Source organism: Acomys russatus, chromosome 26 (assembly GCF_903995435.1).
Source record: "Acomys russatus chromosome 26, mAcoRus1.1, whole genome shotgun sequence".
Classification (NCBI taxonomy): Eukaryota; Metazoa; Chordata; class Mammalia; order Rodentia; family Muridae; genus Acomys; species Acomys russatus.
The window spans coordinates 10,027,006-10,044,343 of NC_067162.1; the positions used below are offsets into that span (position 1 = coordinate 10,027,006).

Consider the following 17,338-nt stretch of genomic DNA (forward strand, 5'->3'; position numbering starts at 1 on the left):
CTTATTCCAAATGGATCAAAGTCCTGGATATGAAACCAAAACACTGAAACTGCTGGAAGAAAACATAGGCAGTGTATACCTGATGTAAGTAAGTGTAAGAAAGGACTTTCTGAATAGATTCCGTTTGCCTGAGAACTACAGTCAACAATTGACCAGTGAAATTCCATAAAAACTAAAAACCTTCTGCACAGCTAAAGAAACGATCAACCAGACAAAGAGGGAACCCATAAAATGTCAGAAGATGTTTGCATCTGACATAAAATATTAGAATATAGAATGAACAAAAACAAACAAACTCATTGGCACAGGAGACAACTTCCTGAACAGAACACCAACAGCCCAGGCTCTAAGGTCAACAATTAATAAATGGGACCTCATGAGGCTGAGAAGCTTCTGTAAGACAGAAGACACTGTCAAGAGAACAAAGCTACAGGCTGCAGACTGGGAAAATATCTTCACCAACCCTGCATCTGACAAAGGGCTAATATCCAAAATATATAGAGAGCTCAAGAAATTAAACACCACCAAACCTATTAACCCAATTGATAAACGGGGTACAGAAGTAAACAGAGAAGTCTCAACAGAGGAATATCAAATGGCTAAGAAACTCTTAAAGAAATGCTCAATGTCCTTAGTCATCTGAGCAATGCAAATGCAAACACTGAGACTCCATCTTACACCCATCAGAATGACTAAGATCAAAAACTCAAGTGACAGCACGTGCTGGCGAGGATGTGGAGAAAGGGGAACGCTCCTTCATTGCTGGTGGGAATGCAAACTTGTACAACCACTTTGGAAATCAATCTTGTGCTTTCTCAGAAAATTGGGACTAGGGCTACCTCAAGACCCAGCTATTCTACTCCTTGGCATATACCCAGAAGATGCTCCACCACACAACAAGGATATTTGTTCAGCTATGTGCATAGCAGCCGTATTCATAATAGCCAGAATCTGGGGGAAAAAAAAACCTAGATGTCCCTCAGTCGAAGAATAGATAAAGAAACTGTGGTACATTTATACTATGGAATACTACTCAACTATTAAAAACAAGGAAACCTTGAAATTTGCAGGCAAATGGATGGGACTAGAAATTATCATCCTGAGCGATAACTCAGACCCAGAAAGACACACATGGTATATACTCACTTATAAGTGGATATTACCTCAACATAGATGTCCTTTGAGTGTCTTCACTCAGCAGGGGGATCAGGACAGATGCTGGACTCACTTTTGGACTCCAGGTGAGAGTGAAATGGAAGAATGGGGAGATAGAAGGACCCACGGAGTCCAGGAACCCCACAAGAACACCATCAAGGCTGGTAGATCTGGACCCAGGGGGGCCTGCACAAACTGCCGTACCAACCAAGGACAATGCATGCAGTAAACCTAGACCTGCCCCCTATTCAGATCTAGCCAATGGACAGCGCATTCTCCATGGCTGTGTGGAGAGCAGGGACTGCCTCTGACATGAACTCTGGTGCCCCCGATCTAACCACTTCCCCTTGGTGGGGAGGCCTGGCAGCACTCAGAGGAAGGGGAAGCAGGCTATTCAGATGAGACCTGATAGGCTGTGATGATATGGTGGCAGAGGATGTTCCCTTCTGTCACAGGTCTAGCTGAGGGTAATAGGGTGAAAAAGGGAGGGAGGGGGAAACAGGAAAATACAAGTGAAGGGATAACAATCAGGATGTAATCTAAATAAATTATTTTAAATACATATATAATAATAATAATAAATAAATAACAAATAGCTCCCTAATTGGACTTAAGATCATCTGTTCAATGAAAGGAAAAACATGCCAGTTACTGGAGGCCTAACCATGGGTCTTGGTCTACAACAATTACTTTATGAAGCCAGCATAATAATCGCCCCCCCCCCAACAATCTAAACATTTATCTTTATACTCTCTGATAAGAGGAGTCCTCACTCCTTATCAAGAAAACCCCTCTGCAACAGGCACAGAACACTGCAGGAAACCACAGGCAACAAGATGCAGTGTGGAGGCCAGTCCCAATGGACGCTTCTACAGAACTCATCCCACGCCTACGGCTCAGACAGCTTGGGAGGAGAGGGAACAAAAGGAGGATGAAGGAGCTTGCTGTGAGACTGGGTGTGTCTCCTAATGATGTCAGAAGCTACGCTAAGACGTCTCACCGACATGACGGCCCGAACAGGAGCTGAACGAGGACAAGTGGCATGGGGGAGAGCTCTGGTGACCTGCAAAATAAAATAAAATAAAATAAACAGCTAAGTGATGATGAGTGGAAGAAATAATCCTCCCCAGGGAAGAACAAACCAATTAATTATCAAATACCAAATGACCAGCCCTGAAAACATACATACAAGAACTATTTTATAGCTGAGCTATTTGTATTTGGGGGGGGGGGGTGCATATATGCATGTAAGTATAATTAATGATAAAAGAGGGCACATATTTAGAAGAGATAAAGGATACATGTAAGAGATATTTGGAGGAAGGAAATGGAAGGGACAAATGTAATTACAGTACAGTATCAAAAAAAAAAAAAAGAAAGAAAGAAAGAAAGAAGCTGGGTGTGGTGCTGCACATCTTTAATCCCAGCACTCTGGGAGACAGAGGCAGGCGATCGCTGTGAGTTCAAGGCCAGCCTGGTCTACAAAGTGAGTCCAGGACAGCCAGGGCTACACAGAGAAACCCTGTCTTGAAAAACCAAAAAATAAAGAAAGAAAGGAAGAAAGGAAAGAAAGAAAGGAAAGACAGACGGAGGGAGGGAGGGAGGGAGAGAAGGAGGGATAAAGGGAAGGAGAGAGGAAGGGAGGGGGAGAGGGAGAGGGAGGGAGGGAAGAAGAGGGAGGGAGGGAGGAAGAAAAGGAGAGGAGAGGAGAGGAAAGGAAAGGAAAGGAAAGAAATGAGCCTGGAACCTGAACAGAGCAATCTCAAAAGAAGAAACTAACAGCTGAGAAATATCTCAACATACTGTTCACTGTCACTAGCAATTAGCAAAATGCACATCAGAATCATTCTGACATTTCATGTTACCCCATTTGGAATGTCAAAAATCAACAGAACCCTAACAATAAATACTGGATGGAGTATGGTGGGAAAGGAACTCTCATTCATTGGTGGAAATGCAAACTAATCCAGCCACGCTGGAAATCAGTGTAGAAAATTAGCAAAAAGCTAAAAGAAAATCTACCATATGATCTAACCATACCACTTCTTGGAATATGCCCAAGAGAGACAACATCCTTCTCCACAGATGCTTGCTCAGACATATTCGTGGCTGCTCTATTTTCAACAGATAGGAAATTGGGGGAGGGGGAAACCACAGATGCTCTTCAACCAATGCATGGATAATGAAGATACATTACAAATTCACTATGGAATACTACTGAGCTGAAAGAATAATAAAATCATGAAACTTATGCCAGGCACGGTGACACACACCTGTAATCCCAGCCCTCAGGAGGCAGAGGCAGGTGGATCTCTGTGAGTTCGAGGACAGCCTGGTCTACAAAGTGAGTCTAGGACAGGCAGAAACCCCGTCTTGAAAAAACAAAAAATGAAAAATCATGAAACTTTCGGGTAAATGGATGGAATTAGAAAAGATCAAGTTGAGTGAGCTAACCCAGACCCAGACAGACAAGGTGCGCATGTTCCCCCTTATCAGGGGCTCCTCACTTCAGATCTTCAGCTGTGAATACATATTCTCCATCACATGCAGATGCAAGGTGAGTAAATACAGAGCATCTCCAGGTGGGTTGGGGGATTATCAACAGAGAGGGCTATAACAGAGTACAACTGACCTATGGGTAAAACAGGAAACAAAAAGTCGGCTGTAATTAGGATGAGGGAGGGTGAAAAAATCAAGAAGGAAAGAAGAAGGCAAAATAACAGTAAGGACGATATCTGAAAGGATCATAAGGAATAATGCTATTAACTATAAGCCAGTGTGGTGGTGCACACCTTTAACCCCAGCACTCAGAAGCTCACTGTAAGTTCGAGGCCAGCCTGGTCTAAAGAGTGAATCCAGGACAGCCATTGCTCCACAGAGAAACCTTGTCTCAAAAACCAAAATAAAACTATAATGTATGTATGGTTACATAGACAGACTGACAGACAGACAGACAAAATAAAAATTTTTCATCTGGGCTGACAATTCTCCCCCCTCCCCAAAAGCCAAAGACCACCTAACAAAAACCCCAACACTAAGAACGAGAAAACTCTCTCTTGAGTTGTTGGCCAAGAATATCCAATAGACTCACAAACATTATGGCCTGTTGCTATTGCCCGCAGAGGTGGAAGTCTCTATTGCTGAGGACACCATGCACTTCAGATACAGGGCTCAGAGATCACTGAGATGGAACTTACCCAGAATCTTCCTTCCTAATGACGACCTTTTATGGTACCAGAAAGCATCATCAAAGTTTCCAAAGGGAAACAAATACCAGCATGGCACAACAACCATAAGGGTGCAGTAGTGGCACATATCCCTTGGCAGTAACCAACAGTTCTCTAATTGGACTTAAGAGCCACTCGACAAGAGGAAAAACATGCCTTGTACTGGAAATCCAGTCAGCCACTCAGGGCTTGGAAAGTCATGGATCTTGGAAGAGAACCTATAACCACCACCCAACTGCACTCTAAATGCCCACAGATAAGTAGAGTCTCCACCCTTCACCAGGGAAACCTCTCCTTGCAAAAACCACAACCGACCAAAATGCAGAGTTGTGAAGCCCAGTCCCAGGAGATAAATGTGGTGGTTTAAACAGAGTGGCCCTCAGAGACTTAGTTTTTGAATGCTTGGCCCATAGGGAGTGGCACTACTAGGAGGCGTGGCCTTGCTGGAGGAAGTGTGTCGCTGTGGGTGTGGCCCTCAACATCTCAGAAGCTCAAACCAGCCTTCTCCTGCTGCCTGCCAATCTGGATGTAGAACTCTCAGTTCCCTCTCCAGCACCAGATCTGCGTGCGTGCTGCCATGTTTCCACCGTGATGATAAGGAACAAAATTTCTAAACTGTAAACCATCCCCAATTAAATATTTTCCTTTATTAATAATTTCTGTGAGCCAGGCACAGGGGCACAGGCCTGTAATCCCAGCACCTCAGTGGTGCCACAACTCACAATGCATTGGGCCTTCCCACACCAATCACTAAATAAGAAAATGTGCTACAGATTTGCCTATAGGTCAATCTTGTGGGGCATTTTCTTTATTTTGGGGGGTTTTGTTTGTTTGTTTGTTTTGGGGGGGTTGGTTTTTGAGACAGGGTTTCTCTGTGTAGCCTTGGCTGACCTGGACTCCCTTTGTAGACCAGGCTAGCCTCGAACTCACAAAGATCCACCTACCTCTGCCTCCCGAGTGCTGGGATTAAAGGTGTGTGCCACTACCGCCTGGCACAAGGGGCATTTTCTTAATTGAGGTTCCCTATTCCAAAATGCCTCTAACCTGTGTCAGGTTGACATAAAACTAGCCAACACACTATGGCTTCTTGAGATCAAAATAGGTCCTTATGGTTGCAAGACAGTACTGTAAACTCAATTTTCTTAACCAGAATATTTTATTAACAACTTAGTAACCGAGCCTACGTCAATTATAACCCGATTAACCAAAACAGTAGGAAATGAGGATTAATGGACACAAAAACAAAACCTTAAGAATATCAGTTCTGAGGAACAATTCTCCGGTCGGGAGCCGCAGGATTTCTTCCACTGGAACCTGGGGTAACCAGACCCCAGAGCCTCAGCAGGAGCTGGAGCTCTGAAGCCTTCCCTTGAGCGGTTTTCTCTAGGAGCGTCTTGAAGGGCAGCGATGAACAACCAAATCTATCCCAACTCTCCAATCCGCCCCGCCGCCAGTTCTGGGCTCATTTATATAGCTCCTCCCAGAGTCTGTTCACAGGATCTTTTCATCTGGTAGCAATCAAGCTCCTGCACGAGGTGGTGGCTTTTCTAGTGAATTAACCTCACCTGTTCTCTCACGAGACCTTTCCGTTCCCGCACTTGGGATCCTAAAGAACAGGTTTCTCTCCTTCACAGTACTTTAAAACTGAGTGAGCCAATTATCTCGCTGTCTCTCTGAGTGTCACACACAAACACACCTGTTGTTCTCCCTGGTTCCTGTGGTCATTGGCCACATGTGGCCTTTGGCCACCAGTCCTCGGGAACAAAGGAGCAGAAGTGACAAACTGTGGTTTCGGTGGTCTGTGAGCATGAACTGAAATGACCTTCCAGGATTGGCTTTGGGGAAGAAGATCAATTTTATTTGAGGTGAACGGGAATTTATAGAACTTTGGGGGAGCGGAATTCCAGGGAGGGCAAAGGTCATTTGCTGAAGACATGAGGACAAGTCATAGAGGCTTTGCTTGGCAAAATTCCAAAGATGTCCAGCTGATCGCCACTGTCCTTAAATATTATGTATGGTCCACATGTAATTTTGCCTAAAAACTACTTTGAAATCGATTTTTTCTCCTAAAACTGCCTTTCTCTCTGACTGTTGTGTACAACCAGGCAGAAACTGCTTGAAGAGTTACTTGGTTAGATATTGTTAGCTATAGAAGTTTCTTTAGAATCTGCTTTGAGAGCAGTAGAAGGTGGGCTTGGAATGTCACTCTTTACAGATATTTTATAATAGAGGACCCCCTTGGCAGTTAGCCTACGCTTGGATCACAATGCCAGATGTATTTACTTTTGGTTTTTCAAGACAGGGTTTCTCTGTGTAATCTTGCCTGTCCTGGACTTGCTCTGTAGACCAAGCTGGCTTTAGACTCACAGTGATCCACCTGCCTCTGCCTCCCTGGGTGCTGGGATTAAAGGCATGTGTCACCATGCCCGGCTCTAATGCCAGATTTTAGAGAGATGCAGCAAAGCACACTTGACAGGGCAGTCAGAGGTTGGAAGCAGTTCTGGGGTACATCACGATACAGATCTTGCAAATACCGGATTACCTCCAGAGATTTCTCATGCCTACTGGACTTTCCCAATATCAACGGCACCTGACAGCATGTCAGAGGCTGGAAGCAGTTTGGAGGTGCATCGTGGTACAAGACCTTGCAAACACCAGATCACCTCCTAGACAGCCCACAAGCCTAGTGAGCTCCCTTAACCGTGTGGCTCTTGGCAGTTTTACAAGCACAAAGACCTAAATTCAGGCCCCAAACCCCATGTAAGAAAAATTCTGGTGTCATGTCACATGCTTGTAATTAAGAACCACACGGAGAGAGATGCTTTAACCCTCTCAGGCCTCCTGGACAGCCAACCCAGCCTACATGGAGAAGTCAAAGCCAATGGGAGACAGTGTCTCAAACAAGGCGGACAGTGCCAGAGTAATGACACGCACAAAGTTGACCTCTGTCCACCTACGCATGTGCATGCACACGAACAAACCAACAAAAATTGTTTGGAAGTTCAGGAGTTGGAAGTAGGGGTGTACTTCGGTGATAGAGCACTTGTGTACCCTGTGTTAGACCTTGGAGTCCATCCCAACATAAAAAAAAAAAAATTTTTTTTTTTTTTTTTCAAAAAAGAATGAGCGTGGGAGATGGTTTGGTCTGTAACATGCATGCCATGAAAGCACGTGGACCAGAGTGTCCACAGCACCCATGTAAACAACATGCTTGGTGGCACACATTTGTTGCGCCAGCACTGAGCAGAGAGCATTTGCAGGCCGCCCCGGCAGCTCCCTGGCCTGGCCTGTCTCCTCCACGCCGCCAGAGGGTGCCAGCAGACCAGGACGCCTTCCACTGTTCATCTCCATGACCCCCGCCGCCGATTGGATGACCCGGAAGCAGTAAGTCTGTAGGGCCCAGTGCTTCCAGGTGGGAGCGAGGTGACCCTGGCTGCCAAAGAAGGATAAGGCAGAGTAGTCATGGGGGCGCACCTGGCCCGGCGCTATCTGGGGGATGCCTCGGTGGAGCCTGACCCCCTGCGGATGCCCAGCTTCCCGCCGGAGTATGGCTTCCCGGAGCGCAAGGAGCGCGGTGAGCTCAGTGCGCAGGCGCGACCGCAGACCCCGCGGAACTCGGTGCTGCGGGTTTGCACAGGGTCAGGTCGGGAGGCTGGGGAGGCATGGCTGGCGCAAAGGGCTTGGGCAGGACGGCAGAGAGCGAGAAAACGAGGCTGCCCCGGTGCGCTTCGTCCTGGGCACAGCGCGGAGCCTAGGGACATGTTCTTTGCCTCTCCATACAGTGTCACTCCTATGTAGCTATGTACAATAATACAAGCTCGGGGGTGGGGCGGTCTTACTGTGCACTTGTCCTGTCCTGTGTGATGGTGCTAAGGGTGGAATCCAAGGCCTGTGTGTATTCGCATGGTTCTCGTTCTTCCTCTGGAGGAAAAATCACAGGTTTGCAAAGCGACAGGCCTAGACAAAATCCTAGTTTGGCACTTGGGAATGCTCCAGGGCAGCAGACAGACACTGGCACTGTTTTCAGGGAGACCCATTGAGCAGCGCACCGTAGCCAGGACGATCTGGGAAGCAGAGGCTAAAAAAGACATGTGTGATGGGATATATGAAGCTGATTCCAAGGAGGGACGGAGCCCTCGCTTGTCAGCAGAGGAAAGACGAAAGGTTGTGGTGTGGGCTAGTTGATGGGTAGGTCAGTACTGAACCTACAGTTCTTTTAGCAACTCGACACCCTGCTTTGCCCATAATCAGATTGAAACTTCCCAGCACTTCCTGCCTTCTCTCTTGCTTGGCTAAACCGAACCGCTGGTCAAACTCAGCCAGCCCTGCTGACCTAGACTCCAAGTTGCTTCCTCACTGGACGTCTTCTTATTTTGGGGTCAGACTGGTCTCTTAACTCACGTCCCTTTCCCTTTGGCCTTTGGAGCACTGAGACCACAGAGCCGTGTGCTCAGGGATGCTAGCCTGTATGTCAGGTCTGCAGATTTTTACTGCCTCTTCCTCATCCTAGGCATGCTCTTGTGAGGGAAGAGCAGCTTCCAGGTCTCTGTATCCTCAGACACCTCCCCCGCTATTCCAAGTGACATGTCCCTGGCTTGGCAGGGCCCCCATTCCAGGGGAACGCCACCCCACCCCCCCCCCCCCCCCCACCCCGCTGTATCCTCCACCCACCCTCCCCAATGCAAGGATTCACCAGTCTTGCCTGTCAGCATGCTGGTACACTGCCTATGGTTATGAAACATCCTCCAGGACCCAGGCATGGTGGCGGGTGACAGCAGGCCCCCGCAGGGACACCATGCGTTCGCTCCTTGGATACAGAGCAATCCTGTCTCAAAAGCAAGTGTAAAATCCCATCAGGCCCCGCCTTCTCCATCTTCGCCCCTTAACTAAGGGGCTTCTCTCAAGGCTGCCCAGCCCAGCCCCAACTGTACCACCACCTGCTGTGGTTCCTCACTTCGGCCCTCACCACCTCCATCTCTGACCAGTTCTTCCTCAGCTCCCTGTTGGATGCCCCGAAGCTGAGGCTTCCTCTGTTCTGTCCTGGAGGCAGCTCCCACCTGCCTTGTATACACCAGGGCTGCCCAGTTAATCTTCTTGGAGAAGCCTTAGCCTTGAACTTATGAATGACGGTGCTGACTTCTGTTTTATTGTTGTTGGTCTGAGGGCTTTGTTCGTGGTGCGTGTGCACGCGTACAAGTATTGCCAGAAGTCTTCCTCAAGTCACTGTCCCCTCCCTTTTTTTTTTAAGATTTTTTTTTATTACATATTACATATACAGTGTTCTGCCTGCACACCAGAAGAGAGCACCAGATCTCATTCTAGATGGTTGTGAGCCACCCATGTGGTTGTCGGGAATTGAACTCCGGACCTCTGGGAAAGCAGGCAGTGAGTGCTCTTAACCTCTGAGCCATCTCTCCAGCGCCCCCCCCCCCCAACTCTCTACATTTTATCTCCCCAGAAAACTCCACTCTGCTGCCGCCTAAATTTTTGAGACAGGTTTCAGTCTGTAGCACAGGCTGACCTCAGACTCCCCCCTCTCTCAGCCTCTTGAGCGCAGGGATTACAGGAGTAACCCAACAGGCCCAACCTAAATTTTGTTTTGCTTTTGAGACAGGATCTTGTTAAGTAGCACAGGCTAGCCTCTAACTTAAAAACCTCTTATCAGCTTCCTGGGTGCTGAGATTACTGGTACCCACTGCTTTACTAGCTGCCTCGTACTCTGTGGTCTCGGAGCTCTGCCCTCCCCATAAACCTTTCCATCCTAACCTTTCCAGTCACTGTAAAGGGCAGGACTACCTTTTCTTGTGCTTAAGTCAAAACCCAGGATGTGGGGACGATCCTGACACTAGTCCTGTTGCCGCAAGGGGCTGGCACCCATTCAGCCTGGACTGCTCTTGCCACAGGCATCTGCCTGGCCCACCCCTGCATTCTCACGGCCCGCTTTCCAGCACTTCTGCCCCTGGTTTGTTTTTGTCGTTTCCCCCTCTGTAGTTGATGAGGCTGCCGGGCATTCACTGCCAGTGTGCTCTGCCTGCTTTGTCCCCCTCTAAAGACCAGTATATCTGTCTGCCCGGCTCCCTTACACTCCTCCAGCTCAGCAGGCAGCAGTGTGCTGACGGCTGCTGCTGGGCTCCCGTGCACTGGGATGAGAAGCAGGAGCTCCAGGCTGAGTGGCTCCAGTAGGAGCCTACCTGGGACACGAGCCCCAGGTCTGGAGAACAGAGCTGTAGCGAACAGGGACTGGGTCAGCCTCGTCAGTAGTCACAGCTGTGGGAAGGGCCCTGTGACGGCTGTAGAGAAGCAGGTGGCGGGCTGCAGAGATGGCTCAGAGGTTAAGAGCACTGGCTGCTCTTTCCAGAGGTCCTGAGTTCAATTCCCAGCAACCACATGGTGGCTCACAACCATCTAGAATGAGATCTGGTGCCCTCTTCTGGCAGGCAGGTGTATATGCAGGCACAGCATTGTATACATAAAAATAAAATAAGTCTTTAAAACAAAACCGAGAGATGCAGGTGGCCATTGTTAAAGTTTGGAAAACCTAGACCTGGGAACAGATCCAAGGTGTGGCCAACAGAGAAGGCAGAGAGCCTACCCTGGCGACAGGTAGCACTGTTGAGTCACATCTGAGGACCAGGTTAGAAGCCCAAAAGGGAGACAAGGAGCTGGGTATGGTGGCGTATGCCTTTAATCCCAGCACTCGGGAGGCAGAGGCAGGTGGATCACTGCGAGTTCGAGACCAGCCTGGTCTACAAAGCGAGTCCAGGACAGCCAAGGCTACAGGGTCTCTGTCTCGAAAAACAAAAACAAAAACTAAAGGGAGACGAGGACGTGCGCCTGCATGGGAACGATTGTCACCAGAAGAAAGGAGCCAGAGGCCCTGGGAGGAGGGGCGGCAGCTGACAGGAACATGACGGTAGTTATGCAGCGCTCAGGGTTTCCCAAGGCCTCACACACACTGGGCAAGTGCCCTGCCACTGACTTACACTGCAGCTGTTCTCTGTATTTTTAAGATTCATTTTATTTAGTTATTTTTTACTATATGTCTGTACAGAGATTTGGCATTAAGAGTTCAGGTGCCAGATGAGGTCAGAGGGTCACTGAATCCCCCAGAGCTGGCGTTACAGGTAGTGGTTGCAAGCTGCCCAACAGGAGTTTGGAGTGCAAAATCCCAGTTCTCTGCAAAAGCGATACATGCTCTTAACTGCTGAGCCATCTCTCCACCAAGGTTTCTCTGTGTAGTCCTGGCTGTCTTAGAACTCAACTCTGTAGACCAGGCTGGCTTTGAACTCCCAGATCCACCTGCCTCTGCAGGGACTGAAGGCATGCACCACCACTGCCTTTAATGGGACACATTTTAATGCAATAAAATTGGGCTAGCACCAAGGCACAGGTGGAAGAGGAGTAAGCCTGCAGATCCAGCAAGACCAGGTCCTGCTGGGTTGGCCAGTGTATGATTGTGGGGCACAGTGGGTACAGGCTGGGGTGTTCCTATTCCTGACCACCTCCTGAAGGGTCAGGTTTGCCAGTGATGAGACAACCCAACCCAGAGCTAGGTCATCTACCCGAGGCTCACACCTGAGGCTCACACCTGAGTACTTAACGTACACATGCTGTGGTGATGTTTATGTCAACATCAAATCCACACAATGACGGTTCCAAAGCCCTACAAGCCAGGAAGGGCCCAGCTTAGTTTGTGTAAGAACACAGCATGCTGGCCACCCTGGCACCACCTAATGATGTGTTCCTAAGATGCTACCACAGCTCTGTTGCCTCAGTTGACAGGCTGGCAGCTTCCATGGTGTGACTGGCATCTTTCCGTAGTGAGGAAGCAAGGCTGAGATCAGGCTCATGTGGCTTAGGGGCTGGGGGAGGTGAGCTCTGGAGCTGCAACTCTGTGGGGCTTTTTGGAAGACAGCGTCTCCAGAGGAAGGGACATGGGAGCCCTTCTATGCTGTTTAGGACAAAGCGAGTCAACCTTTCCTTCTGTCAGGGTGAGAGCATAATCCGAATGGGTTCTGCTAAGCCAGTGAGAGACGCCCTGGTGTATGGCTTCTATTTGTGCCCTGTGCACGCTGGAGTTGGGGGCTGGCTGCAGTGCTAAGCCTCACCACCCCCCACAGTGATGGTGGCCACACAGCAGGAGATGAGCGACGCCCAGCTGACACTGGAGCAGCGTGACTACTGTGCGCACTACCTCATCCGGCTGCTCAAGTGCAAGCGCGACAGCTTCCCCAACTTCCTGGCCTGCAAGCATGAGCAACACGACTGGGACTACTGCGAGCACCTGGAGTGAGCCTGCCCCCGCCCCCGCCCCCAGCCACCCAGGGCCCCAGTGGGAGGCCTCAGCCCAGCGGGGTGTCCTAGGCCAGGCCCGCTGAGCCCTCGGTCTCTTCTGCCCACAGCTACGTGAAGCGCATGAAGGAGTTTGAGCGTGAGCGGCGGCTGCTACAGAGGAAGAAGCGGAGGGATGAAAAGCTAGCCCGGGCAGCCCAGGGCCAGGGAGACGGCGAGGTGGGCCCTGAGGTGGCCCTGTAGGCTTACCCACCAGCCTGTGGACCTATCAGTGAAAATAAAAGCCTTGGGCCACCTGCCTAACCTTCATCTGTACTAACCCTCCTTCCCCCCCCCCCCCCCCCCGTGTGGGAAGGATGGTGTGGTCCCTGTCCCCATAAAGCACACAACGCCAGTGGGATAAGCAGGTTTTATTGTTGCTGCTGCAGAACATGGCCACATCAGGACAGTGGGGCGATGGGTGGGGAGCCCACGAGCAGCTGTCAGAGCAGGAAGGGGATGATGGGCATGCGCAGGGGTGGGTAGTCACGGAACTCCTTCAGGTAGCTGCGGTGCTTGCCCTTGGCCCAGATAGTCATCTGGGTGAAGCCCACCAAGGAGAAGAGGGCCACTGTGGGCAGAGGGGGTTATCAGAGTGGTGCCTCGCCGGAAGGGCAGGGCACCGCACAGGAGCAGGGGACTCACCTGGGACACACTGTGTCATGATGGCAAAGCCGATCCAGGAGCCGACCTGTGGGCGACACAAGCAGGGTGAGGGCACAAACCCAGCGTCACATGCATCCCCGGAGAAGGCATCCTCACCAAGCTCAAGCTTTGTTACCGTCACACCCACTCCCACACCTTACCGCAGGAGGACCTCAACGCTGGAGCAAGAAGGCAGACCCTCACCTCGTAAGTGTAGTTGGGACAGGACACCAACAGGAACAGCCAGGTGAAGGGGTTCTTGGTGGGGTACGGGATCTTCCTGGCTTTGGACCCTGCGTGCAAGGCAAGAGAGTAAGTCAGCCCCTCGCCCCGCCCACTCAGCCCCGCCCCCGCAGGCCACTTACCAGCCGGCCGAAGGTCCCGGAGAGCCATGTGGATCGAGAAGTTGCCAAGCTGGCAGATCTGCCAAGGAGAAACACTTGAGTCTACGGCCCCTAGCCTCACTCACCCAGCCACCTCACCTCACCTCACCACACTTGGTTGCCGCCCCCAGCCTCTTTACCACAAAAACGGCCAGCGCCAGCTTAACCTGCTGAACTCCATAGGCTGCAGAAAAGCAGGAAAAACCCCGTAAGAGGAAGGCTCGCTCGTGGTGGGAGTCGCAGGGGCTAAGGCACTGTCCCGGCCCACTTACTAGGGGGTGTGTAGAGAGGGTGGTTGATGTAATAGGCCATCCACGCAGCAAAGCCCCAGTAGTAGGTGCAGTTCTGAAAGAGCAGGTAAGTTAGTTAGCCTAGGCTGGGCGGGTGTCCCTGGCGGGCAGAGCAAAAAGTAGGGGTGCTCACTTTGAAGATGTTTCGCAGAGGCATGGTTCCGTGAGAGAAGCGGTGCACAAAGAGTGTCTCCAGCAGGCGCTTGACGTAGTGGAATGAGTGGCAGATGCAGGCAAGGCTAGTGGGGTAGCTGACTCAGCTGGGGCTAACCCAGCCCCGCCCAGCCACCCACCCACCTCTTTCCGGGCCCCACTCACTGCACCACTGTGTGCCGGCTGGATGTGAAGTCGTATTTGCGGCCATAAATGAAGGGAACCCGGAAGTAGAAGAGCAGGTAGATGAAAAGGGGCCCGGCATACTCAGTCAGGAAGACCTGGGGGTACCCAGACACAAGGTGAGCGGCCCCAGAGTGGCTGAAGGCAGAGATCAGGGAAGGAGTCGGAGCTCACCGTCACCCAGCTGATCTGGGCCCCCAGGTCCCGGAAGTAGAGCGTGGCCGTGGTGCCCACAGGAAGCTTCTGCAAGACATCCTCGTCTTTCAAGGACTTTCCCTCTACAGAGATCAGTCAGGGTTCAGTTACTGCCCTGGCTTCCTGACCCCAGAAGCCCAAGGGAAAGGCTAGTGGACAGCTGTACTCACTCGGGTCCAGGCGGAGAGACTGGCGGGCAGGATACCACTGCGGGTCTGTCAAGGAAAGGTGAGGGGTTGCAGGACCTAGTCTGACAAAGTCCGGCCTGCCGACCCTCCTAACTGCCTCTCAAGGCTCCCGGAAATCCTGGACCCCCCAGCTCCTCCCACCCCGTGCAAGGGCAGACAGGACAGGCAGCAACTCAATTTTTGTCCTTTGGATAGCAAAGAGCATTCCTGTTTGTAGCCACACAGGGGCAGCCTGCCCAGTCAGCCAGGCCTCACTGATTGTTTCACAGTGTGCCTGCCGACAGGCTCTCTCTACAAGCGCCCGGAGGAAGAGGCATGTGGGCCCAGGTCCCAGCCAGAGGGGTGGTGGATTGGGGATCGGTGTGTCAGGGGCTTGGACTCACGCGTCTTGGTGAAAAGGTTCTTGATTTCAGCAATGGTGGCCTGAGGCTCCACCTGAGAGAACATGGGCTATCAGCCCTGAGGGAACCAAACCCAGGATGGGGGAGGGAGCTAGGCACACGCAGGTCAGGCTCAAACTGGCTGACTTCAGTGGGGGACACATCTGTCTTCCACCTCCTTCCCAGGCTGCCTGTGCCTTCCCCTTCCACCCCCGGGCAGGGGCCACAGCTGCTCACTCTAAAGCAGCAGTTCTACCCTTCCTAATGCTGCAGCCCTTAAACACAGTTCCTCGTGTTGGGGTCACCGCCAACCATAAAGTTATTTCACTGCTACTTCATAACTAATTTTGCTGCTGTTACAGATTATAATGTAAATATCTGAAATGCAGGGTAAGTGGGCCCAACGGGTTGAGAACTGCTGCTCTAGATGAAGGTAACACCCCTTGTGTGCCCTCTGAAGGACGGGGGGCGGGGGGGGACATTAATACCTGCATCGTCCTACAGGAGCTGTGAGGGACAGGGACCCAGGCCTCTTGGCACTTCACCCCCAGGATCACAGTCCTACCTTGTCCAGGAAGCACAGCTTCTCCCTCGTCTTTGCATCCCGAATCTCCACCTCAAAGAAGAGAACCGCCTTTTTATGCTTCTTGGCTGCCTTTGGGGGCATAGGCATGGGAAGGCCATCCAGGCCTTGGTGGGCCTCTTTGGCCGCTATGCTCAAGCTGATATCCATGCCACTGCCGGCCCTACTGCTCTGCCTACCAGGCCGTGGTGCCACTGCCAGCCGCCAGCCCCCACCTCCGACCTCCCCTCACAAAGCTGCTCTGAGCTGGGCTGGGCAGCATGATCAAATTCTGCCGCGGTGCTGGAAGGGAGCCTGTGTCTGACCAGGCCCAGCCTGCTTCAATGCCAGATGTAACCCGAGTGGCACCAGGGCCTGCCCCAGCTAAATATAAAACCATCCCAGCCCGAGTCCCCCAAACGAGCCACACCACAGTCCTCCCTTGGGGACTACCCTCATACAAGCAGTTGAGTGGACACAGCCCCTCAAAAGTGCCAGGGACAAGAAGATCCTCCCAAGGAAGAGGAAAGGCCAGTGGCAGGCATGGCGAGTCTGGCCCCCGTGCCCACCTCTGGCTGGCAGGCTCTGAGCCTGGGAAGTGCCAGCTATTTGGAGAATCCGGGAGAGTGATCACCCACTTCCACCTCTAAGCTGTGAGGGATACTGGATTATTTCCCTTGTGCATTTGTGTTCCCAGGGAGGTGACAAATTCTGGAGTTACTGGTGCAGAGTACCTGTCCCTGAGTGTGGAGGAATGGGTCATTCTTCACCAGCCCCACCCACACCTGCTTCAAAACCACCTGCATGGCAGTCCACCTCAGCTGGCCAGCATCACTGTGCTCACCCATGGATGAGCCCCCCAAAGCCCTCAACACACAACCCAGGCCAGCTTGTACCCTGAGGCCTGCAGCCCCCAAAGGAGAAATCCCTAGGCTGGGGCTGGAAAGTGGTGCACAGACCCAGAGTAAGGAGGCAGGAGCCCCAGGGGATCTGAGCCATCTGCCCCAGAAGGTCAGAGAAGGCTACTGGCATGTCCAGCATTGCCCATGCTGGCTGGGAGAGGCCTAACCCTGTAGGGATCTGCCACTTCTCAAGTGGAAGGAAGGGGCATCACAGGCCAGAGAAGCTGGCCGCTGCCACCCACATGCTCCCAACAGCAGAGGCAAAGGCAGGATCCCATCATCAGCCCTAGCCTGCAGTCCCCGGGCTGCTAGGAGTCCCTGAGTGGACCACCATGGTACTGGCACAAGGGAAGTGTGTGTGTATGTGTGTGTGTGTATGTGTGCGCGTGTGCACGTGCACATGCACGTACAGGTAGGGAGGCCCCATGGAAGTGACCCTACACAGTGAGGCAGCCCTGCAGAGCCTGGGCCTGAGTTCAGAACAATGCATCTATGACAGATGGCACGCAGGCCTGCTTGTCCATCCACACCAGAGCCTACATCGTGGACACCGCACAGCAGAGAGCAGAGATCACCTGCTTTCTTCAGCACACCCTGCCTCACCCAAGGCCTGAGGGGCAAATGACTGCAGTACCAGACTAAGCGGCCCTGCCCTGGAACCCCACTGATGAGGCATGAGAAGGAGTGCGGAGCAGAGCATGCTAGAGGGCTAGCTCGCTGGAGATATATTAATAGTGCTGGGCC

General features: G+C 51.5%; 2 protein-coding genes across 3 annotated transcripts in view; one reads left to right on the forward strand and one right to left on the reverse strand.

Annotated features, from left to right (window-relative positions):
* Positions 1-7,763: 7,763 nt before the first annotated feature.
* Ndufb7 (NADH:ubiquinone oxidoreductase subunit B7) lies at positions 7,764-12,972 on the forward strand. The gene is made up of 3 exons (XM_051168511.1): positions 7,764-7,956; positions 12,503-12,671; positions 12,785-12,972. The coding sequence occupies exons 1-3, from the start codon at positions 7,845-7,847 to the stop codon at positions 12,915-12,917; spliced, it is 414 nt and encodes a 137-aa protein (XP_051024468.1). The 5' UTR covers positions 7,764-7,844; the 3' UTR covers positions 12,918-12,972.
* A 102-nt stretch (positions 12,973-13,074) lies between these two features.
* The window catches only part of Tecr (trans-2,3-enoyl-CoA reductase), a 29,344-nt gene continuing 25,080 nt past the window's right edge, over positions 13,075-17,338 (reverse strand). The window contains exons 2-13 of one of the 2 annotated variants that reach the window (XM_051168506.1): positions 15,696-15,746; positions 15,134-15,185; positions 14,733-14,777; positions 14,542-14,645; positions 14,350-14,465; positions 14,165-14,270; positions 14,014-14,086; positions 13,882-13,925; positions 13,724-13,781; positions 13,563-13,651; positions 13,359-13,404; positions 13,075-13,284 (exon numbers count right to left, since the gene is read on the reverse strand). In XM_051168506.1, the coding sequence (XP_051024463.1) occupies positions 13,157-13,284; positions 13,359-13,404; positions 13,563-13,651; positions 13,724-13,781; positions 13,882-13,925; positions 14,014-14,086; positions 14,165-14,270; positions 14,350-14,465; positions 14,542-14,645; positions 14,733-14,777; positions 15,134-15,185; positions 15,696-15,746 (912 nt within the window). In that variant the 3' untranslated portion in view covers positions 13,075-13,156. Of the gene's footprint in view, positions 13,285-13,358; positions 13,405-13,562; positions 13,652-13,723; positions 13,782-13,881; positions 13,926-14,013; positions 14,087-14,164; positions 14,271-14,349; positions 14,466-14,541; positions 14,646-14,732; positions 14,778-15,133; positions 15,186-15,695; positions 16,085-17,338 lie in introns of those variants that run through there. The other variant, XM_051168505.1, reaches the window with a different exon arrangement.

Excerpts from the sequence above, each read along its gene's own strand:
- Ndufb7 (XM_051168511.1), top strand. The coding sequence starts at position 7,845 with ATGGGGGCGCACCTGGCCCGGCGCTATCTGGGGGATGCCTCGGTGGAG. Across the intron at positions 7,957-12,502 it reads CCCGGAGCGCAAGGAGCGCG|TGATGGTGGCCACACAGCAG; the intron begins GTGAGCTCAGTG and ends CACCCCCCACAG. Across the intron at positions 12,672-12,784 it reads GACTACTGCGAGCACCTGGA|CTACGTGAAGCGCATGAAGG; the intron begins GTGAGCCTGCCC and ends TTCTGCCCACAG.